We start from the raw sequence: 27,472 nt of genomic DNA on the forward strand, positions 1-27,472 counted from the left end.
CATGTGATTAGCCTGTACTGAGCTTGGTACTGCCCAGCCATGCTTGCTCTCTGCTGGCATGAGTAGCAAAGTGGATGTTAGAGGTATTTGTTTTTCTTCTCATTTTATTTTTGCCCCTTCATTTTGAGTTTGGGTCCTTGCTCAAATCGCAACCTTTCCCAAAAGGGTCTGGTAAATGCATCCTGTGATTGCAAGTGTGCGCTTCCATGTGTCCATGTTGCTAACAAAATAACATTCAATTGTTGGAGTGTGTCTGTGTGTGTTTTTGAGTAAGAGCTGAATTTTGACACATCAGCCTTGTGCTCTTTAGGTCCTTGATTAACACGACTGTTTCTTGTATTCTCATACATCCCCTTCACAAAACAGTTTTTCACCAATGTGTATGTTGTTGTCACATGACAAGTAGCGAAGTAGTGAACTTGAATCGTTTGTTTTGCCTTTGACATGGTTTGATTCCACTAATACTTTGTCAGTTTTCACTTTGGAATGTTTTCTGCTGTTTTAATGTGAGGTAATATTCACAATGTTGGGAGTGTTACATTGTTGCGATCAATATAAAAAAAAATAGACATTATTTTTGTTGGGAAAAGGCGTGACTGGTTGATGAATTTGTGAGTAGTGTTTGCTTTTCATTAATATTTTTTGTGGGCAGGCGGGTCTGGCTGCCCTTCCCCTTTTTTAAACCTCTTTTTAGTTATGCAAGTTTGTACAAACATTTATTTATATACTGCAGTGTGTGTATTCTTTCAATAAAACAGAGTAAGTTGGATGATGTAAATAAAATGTGTTCACAAAAATTAGAACAAGAGTCGTTGACATTGAATTGTTATCTCTTGTTGAGCTCGTGTTTGCACAAGTATGGAGATTCTCCAAAAGAATGGACTTAAAATGGTTTTTCTCTAATATTACATTTCTCAGAGCACTTTAAATAGGGGTGTTTAGATTGAATCATTCATGGTTTTCATTCGGATATCACGGGTAGATCTAAAAGTGTCTGGGAATACCTGTGATAGAGGCATGGACCTCGGTTGCAACACCATTTTACTGCGATCAAGCAGCTGCTTATCAACTGCCATTGCCTCATTTCTGCACGTGAGGGGAAACAGGATCTCCCACATTGAGCGGCCATGACTGCAGGTCACGTTTCCACACCATAAAACTCGGCTTGAAAAGTGTCCTTTTCTACAGTTCCAACACACAGCACACTTTTCTAAATAATCCTACAGAACTAAATTTTGGATCTTAACACCATAAGATTAGAAGGAAATATAGTTTAATATACTGTTAAAAAGGCTTGTCACTAAGTGTCCAATCCATCTTAACTGGAATGGTTGTCAGGGATATATGTATGTTTAAAAAATATTCTTGGACTGTTCAATGTTATGGTTCGCGTACTCTGATTGGTTAGTTTGACTATTGTCATGCAGGCATAAAAATCGAGGTATTTACTGTTTAGTGTTAAGTCCCCGCCTTTAGAAATTTAAACCTTCATTAAATCTTAAATGTCTGGCTATCGCTCATCCACGTGTGCGTGTGGTCAAAGATACACGAGACTCTCTTTTGCAACTTTTTCTTGAACTAATTGGTTGTTTTTCCCTTTTAGGAAAAGCAAATGGGAGATACTTATGAAATTCGGATGGTGTCTCATCAAGGAATCAAATTAATTTGAAAAATGTTCTCCCCAGAAACAGGTTGCTTCATTAATATATATAAAATCATGCCACTGTGGAAAAGAACAAGTAATTCATATTAGAAAGTGTCTTTTGGTGTTCAACCTTGAATGACCTCAGAAATATGATTTTGTTGCTTTTGTCCTGAATACCTTTATGAGAACAAGATCACTTGCTGCGGTTGTCATAGTGACAGCATTGAGAGATACCTGAGTCTGGTACTGGCATCGAGCCGAGACAAAGAAGAATTAAACGGCTACTGGGAGGACTCCGCTGTATAGGACTCCTGGACGCTTGTGTTTTTCCATCATGCCGAGAAAAAGGGATTTATCTACAGATGAAGGTGAGCTGGTTAAATAAATCTATATATAAAATACATATATCTTTTGTTTTTATTTATTTTTTAAACACAAGCCACTGGATTGTTTACAAGTTGCAATTCAACTTGAATGCAATATTTAGTTTTATTGTCATTTTACAAGTACATTGAGATATAAAACTTCACTATAAAGTGCACACAAATAAATGCTTGACTAAATTAACATAATGTATTTTGTTTTTGTTCACATAGTTGAGATTGATATGGAGGAGGATGCCAGTGACAGTGATGGTAAACCAGCTGCAATATTCCATGAAATATTCATATACACCCGTCAAAAAATATGATAGTTGATATTGTTAATTCTGAATTTAGATGGTGACACCCGGAGGCGAGGCAACAGGAGACAAGCTGCTGGAAGAACTGCTCCAAAGGGAAGAAAATCCCGTGCCAAAAAGACAAGTGAGGGCGAGGATGACGAAGAGGAGGCCCCTAGGACGAGAAAGGGGGCAAATACAAAGAAGGGCACCAAGAAGCGAGGCGGTGATGACGAGGATGAAAGTGAAGATGAGGAGCCCAAGAAGAGGAAGAAGCGAGGGGGAGCTGCCAATACAAAAAGGAGAGGCAAGGCATCGGACAGTGAGGAGGAGGAAGACAGTGATGCGCCCAAAGGAAGGAAAGGGAAAAAGGGAGGAGGCAAAAAAGGAGAAAAAGAGCAGGATGACAGTAAAGGCAAGAAGGGTGATGCCAAAGGAAAAGACAAAAAGAAGAAAAAGAAGGCAGAAAGGTAAGATGAAAACCCACTATTTGCATCTGATTTCCATTCTCTACCAATATATTTCTTTTCATTAATGCATGTTAAGTAATTTTGATTGTTATTTGTTCAGACACTTTTTAACCCATGGGTGGCTCTAGACATTCAATCCGATATTAGTGAAAAAGTATTTTTAGAAAGTCATGTTTTCACCTCATAAGCCTGTCACCTTTTGTGCCACCCATTTCCAGTTCATCGGACTCCAGTTCAAGTTCTGATGAGGAGGAAGATTCTTTGTCTGAAGGTGAGATGGCATTGCTGATGGAAGAGGTTGAGGAGAAGAAGAAACTGATATCCAGCATCAGGAACAAACCATGGAGGATGAAGAGGCGACTCACACACCTCAGGTAATGTCAAACCTGAAGTAATAACAAAGCAAAATTTCAAATATGCATTTTGTAGCTGAATATTCTGCTATTATACCCTCTTTACAGAGAAGCTCAAGAGTTTGTAGATAAATTTGAAGGTGCTCTGGGCAAAGGAAAAGGAAGGAAATGGTATGCCTACAAAGTAATGATGACAAAGGTTGGTTTAAATAATTTAATTAGCAATAATGATGATAGCAATAATTGTAGTATTCAAAGAAAACAAAAAAAATGTATATTATTTTATAAAGTTTGGGGTATCAGTACACAGCAGGGTGTCGGAATTGGTATAGAAAAACAACTAAATAAATATGGTATTGGTGGAACACGACTTTTAACAATGTTTGCCTATTTTTTTTGTGTGTTTTTCAAAGAAATGGATCAAGTTCCAGAGGGATTTTGAAAATTTCAGAACAGCCTGTATTCCCTGGGAACGGAAGATTAAAGAGGTGGAAAGTGAGTCATAATTAATGGCCTATTTTTTTGTGCAGCTTTGTACTGACTTCTTGTGTTTGATTAACAAAACTTGTTCAATGTATTCAGGTCACTTTGGCTCATCTGTGGCTTCTTACTTTATATTCCTGCGCTGGATGTACGGAATGAACCTTGTTATGTTCGGTTTTACTTTTGGACTGGTGGTCATTCCTGAGGTAAAGAACATGTGTTCTCTCCAGTGGTATGCGAAATAATAACAGGCAAATACAGTTTTGTTGTTTTTAACTTTTTAAGTTCAATACATTTGCCACAAATTCATTTATTTGCATTGAATTTGATAAGATTTGGAACGCATTTGAACTGTAAGGACTGTTAGTGAGTGAAAAAAGGTAAAAGTAATGATTAGAACAAAAAAATACCCAATTTCTTTTTCTTCTTTGGTGATGCAGGTTCTCATGGGACTTCCCTATGGTTCAATTCCCAGGAAGACTGTTCCTAGAGCAGAGCAGGCCACTGCACAAGACTACTCGGTCCTCAGGGACTTCAATGTAAGTTTCAGATCCAATTAGAAAAAAAAAACATTAAAACATGTCTATTTATGTAGTCCCTCTTAGAAAATCCGTCATAAGGGAAAAGACATATAAGTATTTTCTTTCATCAGGGATATTGCAAGTATTCTGTCCTGTTCTATGGCTATTACAACAGCCAGAGGACAATCGGCTTGCTGAAGTTCAGGTTACCTCTGGCTTACCTTATGGTCGGGATCGGAACATTTGGGTACAGCCTGATGGTCGTCATACAAACGTGAGTCATGATTTGTCAGATGAGCCCATCTCAATGTAAACAGAGACAAACAAATGATGTCATAATTTTGTGGCATGAATCTTGTATTGGTGTCCACAAATATATTCAATCAAGTCCATTTGTTTCATTGTTCAGAATGGCAAAGAATGCAGATCTTGGAGGTGGGGAGGGAGAAGATGGTGAGTTCACCTTTGCCTGGAAGATGTTCACCAGCTGGGATTATCTCATTGGGAATGCAGAGACTGCAGACAACAAGTACGCGTCGATCACCACCAGTTTTAAGGTAACCACTGAAAGCCTGCTCGATAAATGTGAGACGTAAAGAGAGATTGAGCTGTGAATTCTCTGCAAGATCAGGAGTCCATTGTGGATGAGCAGGAGAACCAGAAGGATGAAAACATTCATTTGAGGAGGTTTCTAAGGGTCTTGGCCAACGTCCTCATCACCTGCAGCCTCGGAGGAAGTGGATATCTTATCTACTTTGTGGTAAAACGCTCTCAGGAGTTTGCCAATAGGGATGATCTCAGCTGGTATGAAAAAAATGAGGTAACAAAAAAAATGAAGATGTGAAAATGTTTTGTTGTGTTGTGAAGATAATCTCATTTTTATTGTTCCAGTTGGAGCTCATCATGTCTCTGCTGGGCCTTTTGTGCCCTCCTCTGTTTGAGACAATTGCTGAACTTGAGGACTACCATCCTCGTATCGCCCTCAAGTGGCAGCTGGGCCGCATATTTGCCCTGTTGCTGGGTAACCTGTACACGTTCCTCTTCGCCCTCTTTGACGAGGTCAACACCAAGGTGTGTCTGTTAATTCTAGCTCAGTATTTAAAGGTGATCCTCAGCATCGTTACAGTAATCCTAACCTCAATTTTCTCTTGACCAAAAAGCTGGAAGAAGAGCAGTCCATAAAGAATGCCACCATATTGGCCATGAAAGAATATTATGAGAACTACACCCGCTTCATCAATGACACAGAGTCCACTCCGCCCCCCATGAACCCAGCTGATATCATTAGGGGTCCTTGCTGGGAGACCGCTGTTGGCATAGTAAGGGCATCCATCATAAGATTCCATTTGGATTCGCTTTTGAGCATCACATTTTCCATGTCCATTTGTTTTAATGATGAAGTTGAACTCTATGTTGTTATTCCCAATTTTAATATATGGTATTTATTTTCGTAGGAGTTTGTAAAGCTGACTGTATCGGATATCCAAGTTACCTACTTGACCATCCTGATAGGTGATTTTGCCAGAGCTGTCATAGTCCGTTTCCTCAATTACTGCTGGTGTTGGGACCTAGAGGCTGGATTTGTAAGTATAAATGCTATTGCTACGATGTCCTATTCCTCAAATACTTCTACTAGGTAAACCACTGCAGAACTGTACATAAAATAATGATAATGTATTTACATTTTAGCCATCATACGGAGAGTTTGACATCAGTGGGAATGTTTTGGGACTTGTCTTCAATCAAGGAATGATCTGGTATGATTTTTATTGAATGTCTTATATTTCATAATGTGATACCTAAGCAATTTATTATGATGATAATAATTTGGGATGAAATGTTTTCATTTTTTGAATGAAATAATTCATGTTTTAGGATGGGGGCGTTTTACGCACCGGGTCTGGTGGGCATCAATGTTCTTCGCCTCCTAACATCCATGTACTATCAGTGTTGGGCCGTCATGGCCACCAACGTTCCCCATGAGAGAGTCTTCAAGGCTTCCAAATCCAATAACTTCTACATGGGTCTGTTACTCCTCATCCTCTTCCTCAGTTTGTTGCCAGTTGTCTACACCATCATGACCCTCCCACCTTCATTTGATTGCGGACCCTTCAGGTAACATGTACAAAAATATATTTCTAAACTTAGACTATGTCTGATTTTCTTGTGGACTTTGATTTTTGTAGCGGGAAGGCAAAAATGTTCGACGTGATCATTGAGACGATCAACCTGGATCTGCCAGCTTTTATCGGGACGTTGTTTGGCTACGTGGCTAACCCCGGCCTCATTATTCCAGCTGTTTTGCTCATGGTGTGAGTAAAGAGGCCCACATATGTTAAAAAATAAGAATGATAAAATTGGACTTTCAGGTTTGTCATCTTTGTTGTCATTGAGAATCATCAAATATGTTTTCTTTGCTTTTCAGGCTTGCCATCTACTATTTGAACTCTGTTTCAGAGGCATACAAGAACGCCAACTTTGATCTGAAGAAAAAAATGCAGATGGTAAATTAAGACAACCTTAGTAAAAATATTGGGTTTAGTAGTCGCGGTCCTTCAAAAACATATATAGTATTTTTATTTCATATTATGGGCTCTATTTTTATATCATATATATATTTTTTATTTTTATTTTTTTATTGATTTTTTCCTAGGCTCGCGATGAAGAAAAAAATAGGAGAAACAACACTGACACCACTAATGAAGTTATGAAAGACCTGGAGGATCTGCTGCCAAATCGCTCTCTAGCACCCCCCTCTCCACCTCCAGAGCCTGGTTAGTTAGTAAGCATTGACTTGTCAAAAAAAGCCTTTTTCCCCCCATTTCAGGCAAGTGTTAACTGTAATATTGATCATGATGTCTTGTTAAACAGAAAAGACACCAGAGGCACCAAAGGCAATGAAAACCAAGCCTCGGGCTGCTGGGAAAGGTGTTGACCCTCAGAAAGATCAGTCCAATCCCTCTACTCGAGGGCCCGTAGTTCGGGCACCTGGTCCGAGAGAACAGGGACCGGGATCCGGTCCTGGGCGAGGCCGTGGGAGAGGAGCTCCTCCCAGATAATGACAACCAAGTTTTTCTTGACTTGGCAGACTTTAAATTGGACTCACTGGATCTCAATTTGGTCCGTTTTAAATATAGAGTTATCTCCAATATTACAGTGCTGCGTGCAAAAATACATTATTGTATATTTCCATTTATTCCTTTTCTGTATTGCTTATCCTCACAAGGATCGCAATAATAATAAAAGCAGGACTTCTCTGGATATGGTCCTAAATAACAATCTAAAGTAGTTTTTAATTTTTTTTTATTGTATAGTATGGAGAACTGGATGTGCAATAGGAGGAAATGTTGATGATCTGGTTAAGCAACAACATACAATCCCACAAAGTTTCACTGGCATGTTTATTAGTAAATGAGTTAAAGCAACTGTTTTTGTCCAAGTTTCTGACATATTTTTGTGAATTACACAGTTTGATTCAAGGGTTAAGCAACAAAACAATTCTAAAAAGAAGTCACCCAACCTGTGGAAAGGCCAAAACCTACTTATTGCTGGGTGTGTTGTGTTTTAAAAGGCGGTACCTTTTCTTTTCTTTTTTTCCTTTACTGGTGGGCGAGGTTACTTTAAAACTTCTCATCTCATCTATAAAGTTGAGAGTAACTGCTGTCTCCAAGAGGTCAAGTAGGTTTCCCAGAGTATTTCTATCCTCTCTTGTTTTTTTTTTTTTGGATTATATTTTGATAATCTTGGCAGGTGAATATGTCTTTCCTCAAGAAATTCTTTCAAAATATCATCCATGACAGAAACCCTGATGAGGACCAAATTAAAGTGAGTAGACACTTTTCTGTTGTGGATACATTCAACTCAGTGAGTAATTTATTTTTGGGTAAACCTCTTGTTTTAGGTCAAGGGAAAGTTGACACCTGTATTTTACGGAACAGTGGCGCCATACCCAAACTTTAATGCAACTAAGGATGCTGAAGTTTTAAGGAGTGCCATTGAAAGCAAAGGTAGGTGTGCTCTTTCTAATATGCATACTTAATTATTACGACTGAGAAAATACTGGATGACTAGTACTAAGTTTACTTTCATGGCTACTTCATTGCATGATATTTTAAAACTAAATAATTCTAATCAAATTCGAACTATATGCTCTGTTTTTATTCCTCATTCAAAATGTCATTGTCTCTTTTGCAGGGGTGGATGAAGATGTGATTATTTCCGTCTTGGTCAAAAGAAACAATGAACAGAGACAGAAAATTAAAGCAGTTTATGAGGCTTCCACTGGCCAGGTTAGTGCCATCAACTCATTTTCATATTCATGTATAGTCATCAAATCCACTCAAGTTATGCAAAAGTGAGCAATATATATGTATTGCTCACTTGAACTGCACAAATTGCGCATTTTGATTATTACATTTGATTTAATTATTCTTCTGCTTGTCTGCATTGCGGGAACTTATTTTACTTGTTAAGACCTTCTCTCCATGGATTGCAGTCATTGAATAAAGCCTTGAAGTCTGCGCTCAGGTCAGATTTAGAAGATATCTGTCTGGCCTTATTGATGCCGCCAGCCCACTTTGACGCCCATCTGATGAGAGATGCAACAAAGGTTTTGTATCAATAATTTACTGGAAATTATATCATATTATTTATACAATATTTGACTTTAATTCCAATAGAGACTGGGCACAGATGAAGATGTCCTAGTGGAGGTTCTTGTAACAAGATCAAATGAAGAAATCCGAGAGTTGACGAGGGCCTTTAAAGAAGGTTTGATTTAAAAACAAAACAATTCCTGTTTAAAAATTCGGTCCATAGCCTTTTAATTATGTTTTCAGACTACGGGGACGACCTGAGGGAGATTATCAAGGACGAAACTAGAGGTGACTTTACCACAGCCCTTCTGGAAATGTTGAACGCAAACAAAGATGAGAGTACAGACGTTGACATGGCTATGGCTAAAAAGGATGCTGAGGTAAAATATCTCCCTTAACCTTAAATGCCAAGGAAATAATCAATAATAATCGTGTGTTTGCAGACTCTGTTTGATGCAGGAGAAAATACAAAAGGTGTCAACATCTCTGCTTTTTTGGACATTTTGATTAAGCGCAGTGCACCTCAGCTCTCTAAAAGTAAGTGTGTGACTTCAGAGTATGTAAATGCATGACTTGCCAGAACAAACTGGGGGTGCCACACCCACCTTGGGTAACAGGTTGAACATGCCTTGCAGAAAAGAGAACAATGCAAATGTGCTGTTCCTGAAAGCTGTTCACAAAATAAATATATGGCAAATACAAGATTTAATATCTAACCGTGTCCCCATTTTTGGTTGCTAGCATTCCAAATGTATGCATGCGTCAGTGACATGACATTACCGAAAGCTCTAGACATGGAGCTGAGAGGAGACATTGAAGATTGTCTCATTGACGTTGGTGAGTATGCATTCAATGTCACTTTGAATTTTTAAATTGCATTAGATCAGAGTTTTTTTTTTGCTTAATAACTGCATTTTATAACTCATTGCTGTGAACATTACAATATTTTATTTCTGTTCTGCTTAGTGAAATGTGCATGGAGCACTCCAGCCTTCTTTGCTGAGAAACTACATCGAGCTATGAGGGTATGAATCACCGCAATAGAAAGATGTATTTAGATGTTCCTTGAAATTTTATCATTACTCTCTGTACAAAAATTGAAATAAAAATAATATATATATTTTTTAAATGTGCTCATGCAGCGCCATGGCACATGTGAAGATACGCTGATCAGGGTGCTTGTGAGTCGTTCAGAAGTGGACATGAAGAAGATCCTGAATGAATACAGGGCTATGTATGACTCAACGCTACAGGAGGATATACTGGTAAAATGAAATATGCCACCTATTATATAAGACTTCTATAATAGTGATGTTGGATTAGGGGTTAATGACATTTGTTCAACTGTGTTCACAGAAAGACACAAAGCATCACTTTGAGAAGATTCTCATTGGACTGTGTGGGCCCCACTAAGGAATCACTCTACTAGAATTTGAGTGACATGTCTTGCATCTTTGAATTAGTGGGCATTACTCATTGTATTCTATTTAGTTGTTCCACCAATAAAATGAGTAAGCAGCAGAAATAACAGATGGTGCATCATATAATGTGTACTGAGGAAAAACTATAGATTCCATGGGTGTGAATGGACAAAAGTTTAAGTAATTTTCAAATAAGATTATTCAGGAAAATGTGTCTGAATATATATCAATTATGATGAATACCTGACTTGATGGACAGATTTATTTTCAACCCTTACTTCAATTTTATGTATTGGCTGTTCTCATTAATTTTATGGACACTGAAGCCTCAAAAAGAAGAATCAATTCTGACATCTTGCCTATAACAAGATTAGATAAAACAATAATAATTGCAATAATGATAATAATAATGGTTAATAATAATTAATAACAATAATGATAATAATGACAACTGCAAACGCATCAATTCACAATTTACTCGAAAAAGACAATCATTTTTAAAAAAGTTGCAAAGATTGCAAAGGTAGATTAAGTTTTAAATTATTTTGAATTGTTTTATTCTTGATAATTTCGCGGAAAAACGCGCACATGCGCACCAGGATTTCTCGTGAAGCTTTTTGATGACGTAGATTTAATATCGTGTCCGGAAATGTTTGTAGCAGCTTGTCTCCGTCTAGTTTATCTTTTGTTTTAGGCACGATCGCAATTTAACACTACTAAACTGTTAGAAATACTTTTGAGTTTTAAAAGGTATGTTTCATCTAACAACTTGGAAGGGCGAAAAACAATCTGTGTCAATCTGATCTAGATAGCCAGCTCATAGCTAACAGCACAGGAAGCGACTCTCCTATGGTTAGTTTGCCAACGTGGATATTAATAAATGACAAATATGACAATGTTTTGATCGCGATCACAGCGGGATCTGCCGCTGTGTTTTAATCCTAAATGAGATCTAAACTAAGTTCTATTTTGAGATAGCAATAATGGTAGGGACTTGAAGCCGGTGTCTTAAAAATGGATGAGAAATACAGCAACAACGTCCTTTCTGGTGGGCAACTGGGGATGGTTGAGGTGCCTAATTCCAGGTAAGGCAAAATTCATAATTTTTCAGAAAACATTCATATGTTCATATAAACTCTGTATGATCTTCAGATTAACCAGATACTTGGTGTTACTCATCATCACAAAGATCTTGAAGGCCTTGGGGGTGTTTGAATCATATGACATTTTGAAGGTTGTTCATATTGTTCAATTTATCTTCATATTAAAGTTTGGGTGAGTATCAATATCTATGCAAATATTTCTGAAATAGTGCCAACAATGACAATTGATATTCTTCTTCTCAGATCTGCTGTTATTTTGCTGTTCTTTCAAAAACCTTTTTCTTCTGGAAAAGTCATCTCAAAAAGACAGGTATTATATGTAGATTATTCTTTACAGTTAAAAAATGCACATGCTTTGTATTTTTGCTAAATATGATGTTAACCTTTTTTTCCTTTCATTTTTTTATAGTGGATAAAGTTACTAAAGCACAGTATTTTTAGCTGTGTCATATCCTTACTGGGCTTTTTTGGTCTGACTCTCTGTGGACCCCTGAGGTAAATGTTTATTTCATCCTATAATACGCCAATACAACTTGATTTATAGATATAATATATAAACTATTTTCTTTTTCTATGTGTTTACAGGACATTACTACTTTTTGAGCACAGTGATGTTGTGGTTATTGCTCTCCTTGGGGTTCTCTTCACCAGTTCGGGAGGTGGACCATCAAAGGTAAACGTGTAAACCTTTTGGAGTTCAACACCACAATAATGACTCAATTTCTACGTTCCTTTCTTACAGACCAGAGGTGCTGCATTCTTCATCATTGCCGTGATCTGCCTACTCCTCTTTGACAATGATGATCTCATGGCAAAAATGGCAGAGCATCGTATCCTTAACTTATACACTTTTATTTAAATTATTTTTGTTTTTGTTTCCACTTTTGCTGAGTGACACCCTTAATTTCTCTTGTAATTAGCCGAAGGACATCACGACAGTGCACTAACGCATTTTCTGTACACCACCATTGCATTTTTAGGCCTTGCAGATCACAAAGTAAGTTCTGAACTATTGAAGCCTCAATATTCCACAATAGAATGTGTCGGAGTTTATTCTTATATACTAGTTAAGGCAAAATTACATGTAGTATTTTTATAAAAGTAGTTCAGAGGTTTTTATAAAGTTTGGCTCTATATACAGCGTACCAATATCCTAATGCTTATTTAAGAAAAAAAAACTCCAAAGCAATCTGGTTTTTATCAAGATATGTTTCCAACATGCATATTTTTAGACAGATTAATATGATACGTCACGAATAAATGAAGAGTCATATTCTTTTTTGCATTAAAGTGTGCCTTAGTGGCCTCAAGAAATGCTTTATTTATTCATTTTTTTTCTACGAATATTAAACAATGATATGTTATGGATTAGTTTCCAAAGAAAAGTAGTTCCATTTAGCGGACATGCTTGTCTAGTGGTTTAATTCACAGGAGCCGAAAAGCATGAATGTACTACTGTCCAATAGTACTCCATGTAAGAAAACCTTATCTTCTCATCAGGGTGGTGTCGTGCTGCTGGTGGTCTCATTGTGCCTAAAGGTGGGCTTCCACACAGCTGCAAGGAAACTCTCAGTGGAGCTCGGAGGAGCCAAGCGCCTGTATGCCTTGGACAACTTGGTGTCTTCTGTAGTACTTTTGCCTTGGGTCATAATATTGTCATTCACCACGGAGGTATATACACAAATATATTATCACCTGCATTTACTCTCTTCTCGGCTCTTAACAGTTTACTTTTTATTTTCCTTAGAGTAAGGTGGATTCGTGGTCGACTCTCATCCTCCCGTTTGCCATGATCATCGTTTCTTTGATGATCCTGGAATTTTACGTGGAGGCCATCTGCAATGCCAAAATGGAGGTGCAGCGGTGTGCCCGCTATGGCTCCTTTGCCCTCTTCTCCAGCGCCCTGCTGCTCGCCAACTTTTGGACACACCCGTTGACTGACCAGTTGCGCTCTATGAGCAAACCACTACAGGGGAGCAGCACGGAACATGTGCTATCTGGTGGAGTTCTCGTCAGTGCCATTTTCTTTATAATGTGTAAGTATGACCCTCCCGAGCGATGCAATACACTTATTTATTATTGTTTTTTTTTATTGTTGGTGTGTTTTTTCTCTTCAGCATCCAGTATTCTGTCATCTCCATCAAGGAAAGGTCAAAAGGGCACCTTGGTTGGTTACTCACCCGAAGGGACTCCTTTGTACAACTTCATGGGTGATGCTCTGCAGCACACGTCACAGTCCCTGCCCCGCTTCATAAAAGATTCCCTGAAACAAATTCTGGAGGAGTACGATTCCAGACAGATCTTCTATTTCCTGTGTCTCAACCTGGTATTTTTTTATTTATTAGTTATTATTATTATTTATTGATTTTGTCTGTTTGTTGTAGTTATTGTGCACATGGTGGGGATTTTAGTTGTGATTTGGTGGAGTTTTTCTTAAATGCATAATTATTATAAAATATGCCTTATGCATTTTTGGATTCTACTTAAGGATTATTATTATTGTTTTTTTAATTTTAACTCGTTAGCTGACCCATCCATAGCAGGTGATCTTATCCCTAGAGTTAAGTCCAGCTCATGGCTTTTCCTGTTAAACTCTGTGTTCCAGGCCTTCACTTTTGTTGAGCTGTTTTATGGTGTTTGGACTAACAGCCTGGGACTGATCTCAGATGGCTTCCACATGTTGTTTGACTGCTCAGCTCTGGTCCTCGGTCTCTTTGCTGCCCTGATGACTCGCTGGAAAGCAACCAGGATCTTCTCTTATGGGTAAAATGGAACAGACCTCATTGGGAGATATTGTAATACAGTCATACTTTGAGATACGAGGTGAATGCGTTCCGGGACCGTATCTCAAAATTATAAACATCTCAAATTCCTCTTATGTCGAGGCACTCGTACTGTATTGCTGTAATATACATTTTAATGCAGGTGGGTTTTATAATGAGTATCTGTTTGTCTTCCCAGCTACGGCCGTGTAGAAATCCTTTCTGGGTTCATCAATGGACTGTTCCTGATGGTCATCGCTTTCTTTGTCTTCATGGAGTCGGTTACCCGTTTGGTGGATCCCCCCAACATAAACACGGACATGCTGACTGTGAGTCAAAACAGTTCTTTTCAATTTCTTTTAAATCTCTGTTTCATGACCATTCTTACTCATGATTTAGTTTTAAAACATTTTGATTCAATGCGTCCACCCCTCGGGGGTGTCAGATTGTTTAGCAAATGCTTAAATGCGCAGGGGTGATGTCCTCTCAAGAACATAAACTATGTCATTAAGATCAGGTGTGCCTAGATGTGGAATTTGCAAATGTCAAACAAAAAGTTAGTGTTACAAAGAAATGGGCACTTTGTTAATAATTACATTCTAGTTGGAAGACACAGTTTGAAGGTTCATCTTAGCTTAGTGTAACTTAACCTTTTTTGAACATGCTATTTTTAAGTCATTTCCCGGAAAATAGAGGGTTCACCTAAGGATCCCTATAACCGTTACTGAATATCTCCCATGATATTTCTTTCAGCCGGTGTCCGTCGGCGGCTTATTGGTCAACCTGGTGGGAATCTGCGCTTTCAGCCACGCCCATTCCCACGGAGGCAAAAGCTGCTCGGGGCACGACCACGGCCACTCACACCACGGGCACTCCCATGCCGACCAAGGGCACGGCAGCCATGGCCACTCCCACGGCGGACACGGACACTCCCACGGAGGACACGGACATGGCGGACACGGGCATTCTCACAGCTCAGGCGGCGGGGGCATGAATGCCAATATGAGAGGTGCTTGCTCGGCGCTCCTATTTCAGCCATCCCGATTTAACCAGGAAAATCTTTTTCGCAGGTGTTTACCTCCATGTCCTGGCTGACACTTTGGGCAGCGTCGGTGTCATCATTTCCACCATCCTCATACGCCAATTTGGCTGGTTGATCGCCGATCCCATTTGCTCCCTCTTCATCGCCACACTCATCTTCCTCAGCGTCATTCCTCTCCTCAAGGATGCTTGCGAGGTTCTTCTTTTGAGAATTCCACCAGAGCATGAAAAGGAACTGACTAATGCACTACATAAGGTAAGAAGACTGATGTGGGGATATGATTGTTTATTTGACAGATCCACCTACAACAGTTAAAAATCTGCTCTATTGGAAGGAAAACCTCTAGTTACCTCCCAATATGATATGATTTGTGATTATAATTGGTGTAAGAGATAAAATGGTATTTTGATAACAATAATCTGACATTTATCTTCTATCTTAATGCTAAATGTAATGCCAAATTGCATCCATATTTGGACTTTTTGTTCTGTAAAAAATATCACTTAAACGTGTATCAGTGCAAGGGGGAACAAATGATTGACTGTAATAGAGTTGTCTTTTAGAAGGCGTGTATTAATACTCTTGTGGCTATAGATGGAACAGCTGTGGACAATCTAGCATATTGTCTATTATGAATGAAGTCATGGAAAGGATGAAGTTGTGTGCCAGTTGATCCTTGACATTTTCTGGTTTGTGTTTCCCAGATTGAGAAGATTGAAGGAGTGTTGTCATACAGAGATCCTCACTTTTGGAGACATTCCGCCAGCGTGGTTGCAGGCACCATCCATCTCCAGGTCATGTTGGATGTGGTGGAGCAGCGCATTGTGCAGCAGGTCTGTGTCAACTACAATTTCATAATTGATTTCCATGATTTCCAACTTTTCCTTACTATTGTTAGTGTTAAACTAATACCATTTTTTTGGGCTACTAATATTGAGCCCCTTAATGCGTCATAAGGTTAATTTTGACATGCTATTTCATGGTACTGTACTGTACTGTACAACATGAGCAACGAGGAATCCATAATTTCAGAAATTGATCGGAATGCTTGTTTGTTTGCAGGTGACGGCTATTTTGAAAGATGCTGGTGTGAATAATCTGTCAGTGCAGGTAGAAAAGGACGCTTACTTCCAGCATATGTCAGGCCTCAGTACTGGATTTCAGGATATTTTAATTATGACACAACAGATGGAGTCTTTGAAACACTTGAATGATGGGACATGTATTATGTAAGTATGTATCCATACAATACTTGGGACCAAATGAAACCATCCATTCTGACGCCTTTTCAGTTGGTGTATGGACAAAGATGGAATTGAGTGAGACATGGCTAAAACAAGATAGTCGTTTTTTTAATCTGAATAGTTTCAGACCCCAAGAAAAACACTTTGCTAACAAAGATGAGTTTTGTTGGACAGACGAAAAAGAGAACCTCATCAAAATCACAACCCTGTGGCTTTATTAACGCAATGAGCATTAATCTAATGCATATAATTGTGAAGAAAAATACTGCGTTAACATTTTTGTTACAGTGGGAAAGATGATACTCTATTAAAAAAACACCTTATGGCATGTGACCAAATGTTTGTGTAAAAAAAAAAAGCCCTTAGACTTAGAGTGAATGTGAAATAGAGCGAAAAAAACTGAAACATGCATCCTGCCTGACACTGCTGTTTTTCTTCTACTCGATCTCGTTAGATGTTTCCACAGGGGCCTTAGTCTCTGTTGCTGCAAAGAGGACAAATACATTAAGATTTTGTACCAGATGTTACTTCCTGTACATTTTTTTTTCAGATCCAAAAGAGGACATGCACTATATTGATACAATACATGATTTGGCCTAAAAATGTTTTAAAAATATTTTTTAAACGGGCTCCGTCTTCCCACACAGCACACATGGGCCCTTGTATGTATTCAACTGAATCAAATCAGAAGATCTTTTCCCATTCCTCCTGAGTTCAGTTTCAACCATTCAAGGACTATACCTTTTAGGGAGGTTGCTTATGCACTTAGCCAAAATACTCGAGCAACCTCTACCACCAATACTTGGCCAGTCAAAGTTTAGGGCTTAGAACTTCATTAATGGAGTATTCCAACTTCTCACTTCAGGTGTGGGAAGGACTATACCTTTTAGGGAGGTGGCTTACACACTTAGCCAAAATACTCGAGCAACCTCTACCACCCGTATTTGGCCAGTGAAAGTTTAGGGCTTAGGGCTCCGGCGGGGAGGGACACCTGCGACAAAAGGATAATTACCTTTTGCTAAAAAACACTTTAAAAAAACAAAATTTTACACTTTTGAAATCAAAAGACAACCATGCAAAAAAATTTATTGGACATGACCATGTTGGGTAGGCAGGTGGCTTGCACACTTAGCCAAAATACTCAAGCGCCTTGCTGAGTAAAGAGGTGGCTTAAACACTTAGCCAAATTTTCGTTGTGTCCTCTTAAAGAAAATACTTGGCCGGTCGAAGTTTAGTGGCAAGGTGGGATGTTCCCTTAGCTCAAAGGTTGAGTATGCACACAGAAGAGAACATGCTGACCGGAGTGGTCACTGGTTCGATTCCCACAGACGAAGAATTGGTAAATGGAATAAGAAGAAGGAAAAAAAAAACTTTTTAATTTATATAAAATACTTAGTTATACTTTTCAGCAAAAGGTTATATTCCGAACTGCCTTCGGCAGTTCGGAAGACAGTTGAAGGACCTGTCCGTGCGAAAGGCGTTCTCGGGTCGGCCTTCGGCCGACCCTCGACCGCTTGCTTGGTCAGTCAACCGCCGACACCGGGAAGCGAACTCACGTTCTCTCGGTGCAAAGGCGAGTGTGCAACCCACAACACCAACTCGTGCCCCACTTATACAAGGGTGTTGAAACGTTTTATCCAAGGAAACTGGGGTGAAACACTTAGTCATTTTTTGACAAAATGCTTCATTCACTACTGAAGAATTATAAACTTAGACACTTAGGCATTAGAACTTATTCTTTTAACTGAATAATATTTGGAAAATCTTTGCCTGCACTTGGATTCGAACCAAGGACCTCAGAGGTGGGAGACTGATGACTTAACCATTGGGCCACCACCCTGTGACGAAAGGATAATTACCTTTTGCTGAAAAACACTTTAAAAATTTAAATTTTAAACTTTAGAAATCAAAAGACAACCACCCAAAAAGATTTATTGGACACAACCATGTTGGGTAGGCAGGTGGCTTAAACACTTAGCCAAATTTTCGTGGTGTCCTCTTAAAGAAAATACTTGGCCGGTCGAAGTTTAGTGGCAAGGAGGGAGGTTCCCTTAGCTCAAAGGTTGAGTATGCACACACAAGAGAACATGCTGACCGGAGTGGTCACTGGTTCGATTCCCGCTGTCGTCATTTGGCTGAAAATACTTGGGAAGAAGAATTGGTAAATGGAATAATAAGAAGGAAAGAAAAAAACTTTTTAATTTATATAAAACACTTAGTTATACTTTTCAGCAAAAGGTTATATTCCGAACTGCCTTCGGCAGTTCGGAAGACACTTGATGGACCTGTATGTGCGAAAGGCGTTCTCGGGTCGGCCTTCGGCCGACCCTCGACCGCTTGCTTGGTCAGTCAACCGCCGACACCGGGAAGCGAACTCACGTTCTCTCGGTGCAAAGGCGAGTGTGCAACCCACAACACCAACTCGTGCCCCACTTATACATAGGTGTTGAAACGTTTTATCCAAGGAAATTGGGGTGAAACACTTAGTCATTTTTTGACAAAATGCTTCATTCACTACTGAAGACTTATACACTTAAACACTTAGGCATTAGAACTTATTCTTTTAACTGAATAATAATGGGAAAATCTTTGCCTGCACTTGGATTTGAACCCAGGACCCCATAGGTATAAGACTGATGACTTATCCACTGGGCCACCACCCTACGACAAAAGGATAATTACCTTTTGCTGAAAAACAGTTTAAAAAATAAAATTTTACATTCAATCATGACATCAAAATACTCACTTAGCCATAATACTTATGTGCCTTGCTAAGTAGGGAGTTGACTTACACACTTAGCCAAAATACTCGGGCATCCTCTACCCAACAATACTTGGCCAGTCGAAGTTTAGGGGGCGTGTTGGAAGGCCCTTTAGCACACACAGTAGAGTAAGCACACAGAAGAGTATATGCCTACTGAGGAGTGAATGCTGGTTCAATCCCCACAGAGGTACTCTTGGGACAAATGACTGATTACTTTTTACTAAAACAAAACTGCATACATTATGTTACATTTAATCATTACTTCAACATCTTTTCAAATAATTGGCCTAGAAAATTAAGACAAAAAAACCTTACTATACATGGTCATTTTTTTTTTAGAATAAAGCCTTACTATATATGGTCATTTTTTTAAGAATAAAGCCTTACTATACACGGTCATTTTTTTTTTATTAGAATAAAGCCTTACTATACATGGTCATTTTTTAAAGAATAAAGCCTTACTATACATGGTCATTTTTTTTAAGAATAAAGCCTTACTATACATGGTCAGTTTTTTTTTATTAGAATATAGCCTTACTATACATGGTCATTTTTTTTAATTAGAATAAAGCCTTACTATACATGGTCATTTTTTTAAGAATAAAGCCTTACTATACATGGTCATTTTTTTTTATTAGAATAAAGCCTTACTATACATGGTCATTTTTTTTTATTAGAATAAAGCCTTACTATACATGGTCATTTTTTTAAGAATAAAGCCTTACTATACATGGTCATTTTTTTTAAGAATAAAGCCTTACTATACATGGTCATTTCTTTTTAAGAATAAAGCCTTACTATACATGGTCATTTTTTTAAGAATAAAGCCTTACTATACATGGTCATTTTTTTAAGAATAAAGCCTTACTATACATGGTCATTTTTTTAAGAATAAAGCCTTACTATACATGGTCATTTTTTTAAGAATAAAACCTTACTATACATGGTCATTTTTTTAAGAATAAAGCCTTACTATACATGGTCATTTTTTTAAGAATAAAGCCTTACTATACATGGTCTTTTTTTTTTAAGAATAAAGCCTTACTATACATGGTCATTTTTTTAAGAATAAAGCCTTACTATACATGGTCTTTTTTTTTTTAGAATAAAGCCTTACTATACATGGTCATTTTTTTTAAGAATAAAGCCTTACTATACATGGTCATTCTTTTAAAGAAAAAATCCTTACTATACAAGGTCATTTTTAAAGAATAAAGCCTGAAATAAAAAGTGGATATTTACCTGGACAAGGCCCACCCTCCAAGATGATGTCATCAATGGCAATGTCACTCCTAACTGATGATCCTCTGGTCGCTTCAAATACAATCTGAGGCAGTAAGAAAAAAGCCAAGTCATAATTTGACTCTACTTTTAAACTGCTGCTGCGGTCTGTCCCCCGAGCGTAAATTTTCTCCACCTTACCTGATATGGTCTCTCGCTCTGGTAGTCCACCGTGGCCCTCAGCCACGCAATGCCCTGCTCGCCACGTCTTTGCCACAACAAAACATCTCCTGTGTCTTTTTGTAGGTGGACATTTAGCTGCCCCGTGCTCGAACCATACATGTGGTAGTAAAACCGTAAGCACTGGGATCCCCTGGACCCCCTCAGAGGGCGGGACACCAGGCGGACGCTTTGGCCGGGCAACATGGGAGAGGCTTCCATGTAGACATAGTATCCTGTCAATCAAAGTCAAGCACACAGGTACAAATAGCTACTATGTAACTTAGTGTTGATAATAATATGGTTATTTGGAAAAATAAAGCAAAGCATAGATCCACTCTTACCAAGTCCACTGGTGTGATCTCCTCTGGGTCCAGTATAGGAGGTTGGGGTGGGCCCTCTCCTCCACTCCCAGTCTGCAGCATCATTCTGCTTATCCTGAGTGTAACCACACAGCCCCGTTGCAAAGTCGCAAGAGCCGGGAAGAGATGATGACATTCCTGTACCAATAAAATAGGATAAAATTGAAGTGCATTGAGGAAAAATAACCCTAACCCCAAAAAAACCTATGGAAAACTTGTACCTGTGGCCAATTGACAGTCTCCCAGACTCATGGTGATGTCATCAAGCGCCACAGAACCACAGTCCCACAGACTTCCACATGTGCTGACAAAAACAACCTTAACAGGAAAATAACATTTTTAACCCAAGTCCTTGTAATTGCAAGACTTGAGGACAATGGAACATGCAATCTTTGAAAAAAATAATGCAAAAAAAACCCAGCGCAGATGAACTAATTAATCTACCAATACAACTGCACTAAATAGTCTCACAACATAGTTTTCAGTTATTCTGACTTTGGCAGGTTGTGACGTCTGAAAGGTGACGTCTGCCGCTATCCAGATCCCTCTTGACTTCTCTCCCTGAGTCCAGATCTTCTCTTGTTGGCTGCCTTTTTGCAGATACACCGCAAGGGCTCGGTCTGTCTGGTTGAATCCTGCGGTTTGGGGTGATTCACTTGAATATGAAGAATGAGTCCATAAGCAAAACATGTGACACTCACCTCTCATGGAGAAGTAAAACCGTAGGCAGTATTTCATGTTCGCAGCCAGTGTTGGACTAACTAAGCGACTCATGTAGCTGGACTGTGTGCTCAACTGGGAGTGAGCCAATAAGAAAGTCCCTAGAAGACAACAATATTATATATTGTATGTATACGTCCAATATGTAGCAATATTACATATTGTTGTATTGTTGGAATTGTATAAAACAGACAAGGAAAAGAAACATGCAGAAAAGTTTTTTTTATTTACCTGTTCCGGATGTGTGGTCCCCATTTCTGAAAATATTAGGTTTTACTGAAACTCTCCTCCACAATGATCCTATCGATTGGTCCTGTGTGTACTGACACAAATCGGACTCAAAGTCACAATTGGCAATGGAGGGGTCAAAGGTCGGTTCTGTAAACAAACAACAAATAAATGCTATTTTGGGAATGATTCAAATAAAACCCGGAATATAAATATGTCTATCTATGTTACTGTCCATAATCTTGAAATAAAGAAAATGAATGAATAATAACTATTCTGACACATATTAGAATGAAGCATAGACCTTTAAAGACTCACCTGTTTCCGAGTTACAGAATTCAGGCGAAAATGAAATGTCATCAACTGCAACTTGCCCACCTCTTGGGCTATTGAAGGCCACCTCAAACACCACCTGAAGTATGCAAAAACATGAAAAAAATAGTTGTAGGAAGCTATTCCACGATGAAAGATGGTAAAAAAAGAATGCAAATCTCACCTCTACTGAATATGGAGCTTTCAGGTCCACCTGCACAGGGGTCCAATCCCTAAGTTTCTCACTCCATTCATTCTGTCTCTCTGGCTCTGCCCTCCACAGCTCCTGGTACTGACCCAGTCGGTCACGGGTGTAAACAGAGAAGAGGTTCCCTCCCTCATCACTGCGTTGATAGTGAAACGTCAAGCAGCCAGACATTGGCACCGTGGTCATAGGGGACACCAGTTTGGCCACTTCTTTAAATGTTTTGGTGTAGATGGAGTCCACATACATGAAGTGCCCTAAAAGAACCAATAGAGAACTTAGTTTTCCCAGTTTAATGCATCACATGAATTATTATTGTTGATAGTGAGACATGTCATGTATTAGTGAAGTCTGCCTTTTGTCTTTTTGATAATTTACCTGTCATAAGAGTTTTTACAGAGATGGAAAACTGAAATAAAGTTCCTTTTGCTTTGAACCTGAAGAGAGTTATTTTAGCTGCGAGGTCTATAAACAAAATGTACTGTGTATAGTACTCTAGTTTGAGCTAAATGACCCTGAACAGAAAAGTAGAATGTAATAGCTTAGACATTTCCAATAAATGATGATGATTAAATCTGAAGTATTTATATATAGTCGTGTTATACTGATAGGACATTAAAATGACATCATCGGTATCAAAGAGTACTGAGAAATGACGAGCCAATATTATGCATTTTTTGGGATCTAGTTTCCAGTCGCCGGGTTCCCCCTACCTAAGACGGCCTCTGTAAAATAGGAGTACTCATCACCCTTTTCAAGATGATGATAGTTTATCACTAATAGAAGGAAAGTGGCAGCAAATATCGTGTTTTTTTTGCATTAGTATTTGTGTTGTTTTTATATAAACTACATCACCCGCTACATACTGCAACCGTGAAATAAATATGACTTTTTTTTTGTGTGTGTGGGGGGATTATTTTTACATTGTGACTGAAAGGGAAAAAATGCCATCTAAAAAAAGGACTCCTGACAGTAAGAAAGAGCATAGTGTTCCTACTATGGCGCCAAGATTGCTGGTTGGTGCTCCCTCAGATTTTCCACATAAAAAATACATTCATCTTATTGAATAACACACAACTGTGACAACTGACTATAGGTTTGTCTCAGAAATATGACAGATTGTAAATGCCAAATCTGTTGTTGAGGTATATTGTATGAAATGAATGATGCAATATCATAATAAAAAGAGAATACAATATTAAAAAAAATGGTCCACTTTTTGTTTATACTGCATAGCCACCCAATTTATATTTTGACACTTTTTAGCCATCAACATTTTACACTCACCGGACTTATTGTTGAGTGTGTGATCATCTGGCAGGTTGTTGTGAAGCAGCTGGCCTCCACCACCGCCACCCACAAACCAGTTCACATTAGCATTCCACTGGTTATTGTACCCACACAGGTGAGATTCCTCAAAGTTGCAGTCTGATACACAAAGTACAGGAGAATAGATGAATATTTTTGGTTGGATCTGTTAAATTAACCCAAATTTCATGCTCCTATAAATCAACAGTAAGGTTATTGACTAAAAGAACACTTTAAAGCCTCTTATGTGGTCCACCCAAAAGTGTTCCAATGATCTCCAGCTGTGTGCAAAGCAGAAACATATGGCGGGAAAAAACATGACACTTGTCAAACTGATAAGGCTCAAAGTGCAAAACCAAGTATGCCGGTCACTCACATGTGTTATGCATTTCAGTGATTTTTATTATTATGAAATGAAACCCCGTATATAATTTGAGCATCTTCATGCATATTGTGCAAGAGAAGAAATGACATCACTGACCTAGGCAGTATCCGGGGCTAATGTGGATCTCAAATATGGCCACGCTGCTCCCAGTCATCTGCCCAGGTATCCCCTCGATAACAACCTAATAGAAAACACATGTCCAGTAACAATAAATATGAGTTACCACTGGGGATGGCATCTGACAGTAGTAGCTAAAAGGTCAGATACGGACGGTAGGTATCCTTAACAGAAAAATATTCTTTCACAGAAAAAAAATGGGAAGGAAATTTACACTGCACAATAAAATTATTTTCAAGAACTAAAAAACATGTCTTTTTACTGTATATTATTAATAAATGATGGAATGCTACAATATCAGTATGAATTAGTCCAGTTCTTGACTAAATATTCCACTAGAATTACAGAAATATACTATTATCAAATCAAAATGACTGACAACCTCAATATATGAATTCAACATGATTATCAGATTAGGCAGAATTGTTTGATAAGTCATTAAATTGCATATTTTTATCCAATAAACTGACCAACTAGATTTGAATTCCAACATTCTTCTATTCCTTTTTCTCCTTAGCAATTACATCATTCATCAAAGACAAAATTGTTTAGAGCATTAAACTCAGTTGGCCATCATTCATTGATGACAGTCTTGGAAATCAAAATGTAAATATTCCCATAATACTGCTATTATATTCCTTCTAACTTCAGGTCTGGTCTGAAATATGTTTATGTTCTCAGGGACCTCCATGTTTAATGCAGACATGGCCCCACCTTTTGTAGGTGATGACCTTGTCAAAGTCAGAGCCACCTCTGCGTCTTATATAAACTTTTCCCACACAATGTTTACAACACTTTCCGGATCTGAATGTATAATGTCGGGCATCGCTTCCGCAAGAGTTTGTTTTGACTTCAAAAAGTTTTCTAGTTTTAATAGCTGGACTTGTAAAGTTGAATTAGGCATAATTAGGGAACAATACACATGAAATGACTTCCAGAAATGTCCATAATACAATTAATGTCACAAAAAGCTGCTTTGATGTTGGCCTTCTCACAAACAACCCTGTTAATTATACTGTACTGCAAATAAAAGACATCCCGAGCTCTATTGGCTAACTTAATAAGTCTGCATTTAACTAACCAGCCCAGATATACACAATAAGAATAAATATAAAAATCTGACTCAGGCTCATTACAATATATCTACCAAACTCCATTGCCATCCATTTGCAAATCATGAAAGTACTGAAAAAAAAACAGTGTACACACCAACAACTACAACATGAATATTTGATAGGTCTTCAAAATGTGCTTAATACTAACAGACAGTTATTAGTAATAATCATAGGTAAAAAATATGGTCATCATGCTGATTTGAGATGGAAAAAACTTCTTAAAAATAAACACATTTGTGCTAATTTATTGTTTGATTATTATAATTCTACCAACAAAATATATTTTAGGATGCAACTTTAAAACTATTAAAAAAAAAAAATACACTAGAAGTTACCATATTTTATTTCCAATTGCGACAAGTGTCTAGATTCAAAGTACTGCTTGTATATTTTATTATGTGGCTATAATCCAATGTATTTACTATCCAGTGCAAAACTTGCCATTTTAGTTTTAGACTCTAAAGAGGTATAAGAAGAAAGAAAAGGAATGTCATTTACCCTTGCAGTTTCAGTGCTGTTCTGCAGGTCTATGCTGGCGATGACCCAGCTGTCTGACGGCATTTGGCTTCTCCACAGCGGCCTGTCATAGCTCCGACCGTCTGTGCGGCGTAGGATTTGCAGGCTTCCTGTGCCGCTAATCTGGTAGGCCAACCTCAGGCAACTCCACTCGCTCTGCTCCAGAAGCGGACTCAGTAAAATTCCTGTGGCATCAATGTCTGAGTTGGAGTCCACGGCAATGAAATGGCCTGAAATATAGGAAGAAATACTCATTTATTTGGACTGGTTTGTCCATTTGACCCTCCCAGTACAAATAGATGAAACGTCTATCCCGTCAATGGCAGCCAGGGAGTTAAAATAAGGTCTCCCTTTTCAGAGTTTGAGGATTATTGAAATCTGGAGTGATTTTAAGACATTTTGTCAAAAAGTATGCAGCTTTTCAAAAACTGCACTAAATGTTTGGGTCAAACAAATGTAAATTTCTCCTCCTGCAGAATAATTCCAGTAAATAAATGATCCCATCATGATTATTCATCAAGCTTCGATGACTTAAAATAAACAAATTCATCACAGTGTGATTGTTACACAGCTCTAATTTCTTCTACATCAACTGCAAAAAATGAGCCAATGAGAATGCTTAAATGTGCTCTTTCACTACGTCCAGATGTCGTAGGATATTTGGAATCAATGGAGACCAGATGTGGTTCCTTCCAGCGACATTCAAAGTGGAAGTTTTCTTTGACAAATTTAACATTTAAGCATGCCAAAAGGTCTGTAACTCCTTTTGAGATAAACTTCTAAAAATGACAAATAAGGGAGCTGAGGAAGCACCATCTCGATGTAGATTCCATCTGCTTAATTCTGCATCTGACACATAACCACAGATGTTGTTCTCAAAGTTGCAGGAGCCTGGTAAGAAGTCCTCCTGACCATGGATGGCGACTTAATGGGGCAAAAAGAACAAAAGTAAAAAAAGAGAGTGAATGAATCATAGAAATTGGTATTAATAAAAAGAGATTGTCAATGGAAAAAGTACTCACCAACAAGCGCCAAAAGGTAGAACAGAAGCATTGCACGCTTCTGTTTAAATAAGAAAAAGGACAAGAATGGAAAAGTTTGTCTTTTTGGTCTGCAGAGCGTCGTCTAAGTGTCTCTCCAGCGTCCAAACTGGCGGCACACTGCTGGAAGTGGAAGTTGTGGGTGTGTGGAAGGAACACAGCCGAGTGAAGGAGGGGAGACGGTCAGAGGAAAGTTGAATGAGTGGAAACAAATGATGCAGGAATGGGAGGGAAAATTTTGGGGTGTGAGGATGCTGGAAGAACAGAGACAATAGAGAAGACAAGATGTGATCAGTGGAGCGTTCATATTTTTCCATTTAGACTTTAATAGCAAACAGTTTTGATCAATTTGGATAAAATGTGGCAAAAACATTTAGAATTTTGACATATTTTATCTCATTAACAACATTCACACATCTGAAAGTTTAGGCAGAAAAGTTGAATATGTTTTATGATTAAAAAAATGTGCAGTTGCATCAAAACGGACAAAAAACAAACCCTATTTTTTTTCACTACTGCAATTCATTTTTAATAGAAAGAAATTCAGAAAGTCACTTGAAAATGTCCCAAAATAAATGTGATCAAAATCAAAAGCTCTTAAACTAATAAGTAAGCCAAAATGATTTTTTCCCACTATTCAATATGATAGACAGCCAGTTA

The 27,472-nt window shown here is 38.3% G+C and overlaps 4 protein-coding genes across 7 annotated transcripts; 3 read left to right on the forward strand and 1 right to left on the reverse strand.

Annotated features, from left to right (window-relative positions):
- The first annotated feature begins 1,979 nt into the window (after window positions 1–1,979).
- tmc2a (transmembrane channel-like 2a) lies at window positions 1,980–7,293 on the forward strand. The gene is made up of 20 exons (XM_077737962.1): window positions 1,980–2,013; window positions 2,242–2,280; window positions 2,365–2,776; window positions 2,995–3,150; window positions 3,238–3,328; window positions 3,543–3,624; window positions 3,712–3,818; window positions 4,053–4,151; window positions 4,265–4,407; window positions 4,543–4,690; window positions 4,765–4,953; window positions 5,025–5,204; window positions 5,294–5,452; window positions 5,588–5,716; window positions 5,823–5,890; window positions 6,009–6,248; window positions 6,320–6,445; window positions 6,559–6,637; window positions 6,787–6,907; window positions 7,005–7,293. Exons 1-20 carry the CDS (start codon window positions 1,980–1,982, stop codon window positions 7,190–7,192), a joined length of 2,790 nt encoding a protein of 929 aa, XP_077594088.1. The 3' UTR covers window positions 7,193–7,293.
- A 451-nt stretch (window positions 7,294–7,744) lies between these two features.
- Window positions 7,745–10,256, forward strand: LOC144210626 (annexin A1-like). The gene is made up of 11 exons (XM_077737386.1): window positions 7,745–7,958; window positions 8,035–8,140; window positions 8,328–8,422; window positions 8,629–8,742; window positions 8,813–8,903; window positions 8,972–9,108; window positions 9,172–9,265; window positions 9,470–9,565; window positions 9,695–9,753; window positions 9,871–9,993; window positions 10,085–10,256. Exons 1-11 carry the CDS (start codon window positions 7,890–7,892, stop codon window positions 10,139–10,141), a joined length of 1,041 nt encoding a protein of 346 aa, XP_077593512.1. The 5' UTR covers window positions 7,745–7,889; the 3' UTR covers window positions 10,142–10,256.
- Window positions 10,257–10,693: 437 nt separating this feature from the next.
- On the forward strand, window positions 10,694–17,166 carry slc30a5 (solute carrier family 30 member 5). Its single transcript, XM_077737226.1, has 16 exons — window positions 10,694–11,234; window positions 11,302–11,424; window positions 11,496–11,562; window positions 11,662–11,747; window positions 11,838–11,925; window positions 11,995–12,082; window positions 12,173–12,249; window positions 12,753–12,923; window positions 13,000–13,288; window positions 13,370–13,578; window positions 13,858–14,015; window positions 14,214–14,343; window positions 14,768–15,023; window positions 15,085–15,311; window positions 15,761–15,889; window positions 16,119–17,166. The coding sequence occupies exons 1-16, from the start codon at window positions 11,164–11,166 to the stop codon at window positions 16,287–16,289; spliced, it is 2,340 nt and encodes a 779-aa protein (XP_077593352.1). The 5' UTR covers window positions 10,694–11,163; the 3' UTR covers window positions 16,290–17,166.
- LOC144210514 (MAM domain-containing protein 2-like) lies at window positions 15,523–27,049 on the reverse strand. 4 transcript variants are annotated; one of them, XR_013329393.1, is made up of 16 exons: window positions 26,795–27,049; window positions 26,586–26,696; window positions 25,755–26,002; window positions 24,121–24,205; window positions 23,619–23,759; window positions 22,311–22,588; window positions 22,133–22,226; window positions 21,818–21,964; window positions 21,568–21,687; window positions 21,362–21,501; window positions 21,088–21,184; window positions 20,849–21,004; window positions 20,487–20,740; window positions 20,307–20,391; window positions 17,184–17,291; window positions 16,669–16,784 (listed from the first exon to the last, which is right to left on the reverse strand). XR_013329393.1 is itself a non-coding variant. In XM_077737228.1 (15 exons), the coding sequence occupies exons 1-15, from the start codon at window positions 26,823–26,825 to the stop codon at window positions 17,260–17,262; spliced, it is 2,019 nt and encodes a 672-aa protein (XP_077593354.1). In that variant the 5' UTR covers window positions 26,826–27,049; the 3' UTR covers window positions 15,523–17,259. The 4 variants fall into 4 exon arrangements, 3 of the variants coding, with proteins under 3 accessions (XP_077593354.1, XP_077593355.1, XP_077593353.1); XM_077737228.1 differs by having other exon boundaries at window positions 15,523–17,291; XM_077737229.1 differs by having other exon boundaries at window positions 15,523–18,444.
- Window positions 27,050–27,472: the final 423 nt, after the last annotated feature.

The sequence above is a fragment of the Stigmatopora nigra genome, chromosome 17 (genome assembly GCF_051989575.1).
Source record: "Stigmatopora nigra isolate UIUO_SnigA chromosome 17, RoL_Snig_1.1, whole genome shotgun sequence".
NCBI classification, from domain to species: Eukaryota; Metazoa; Chordata; class Actinopteri; order Syngnathiformes; family Syngnathidae; genus Stigmatopora; species Stigmatopora nigra.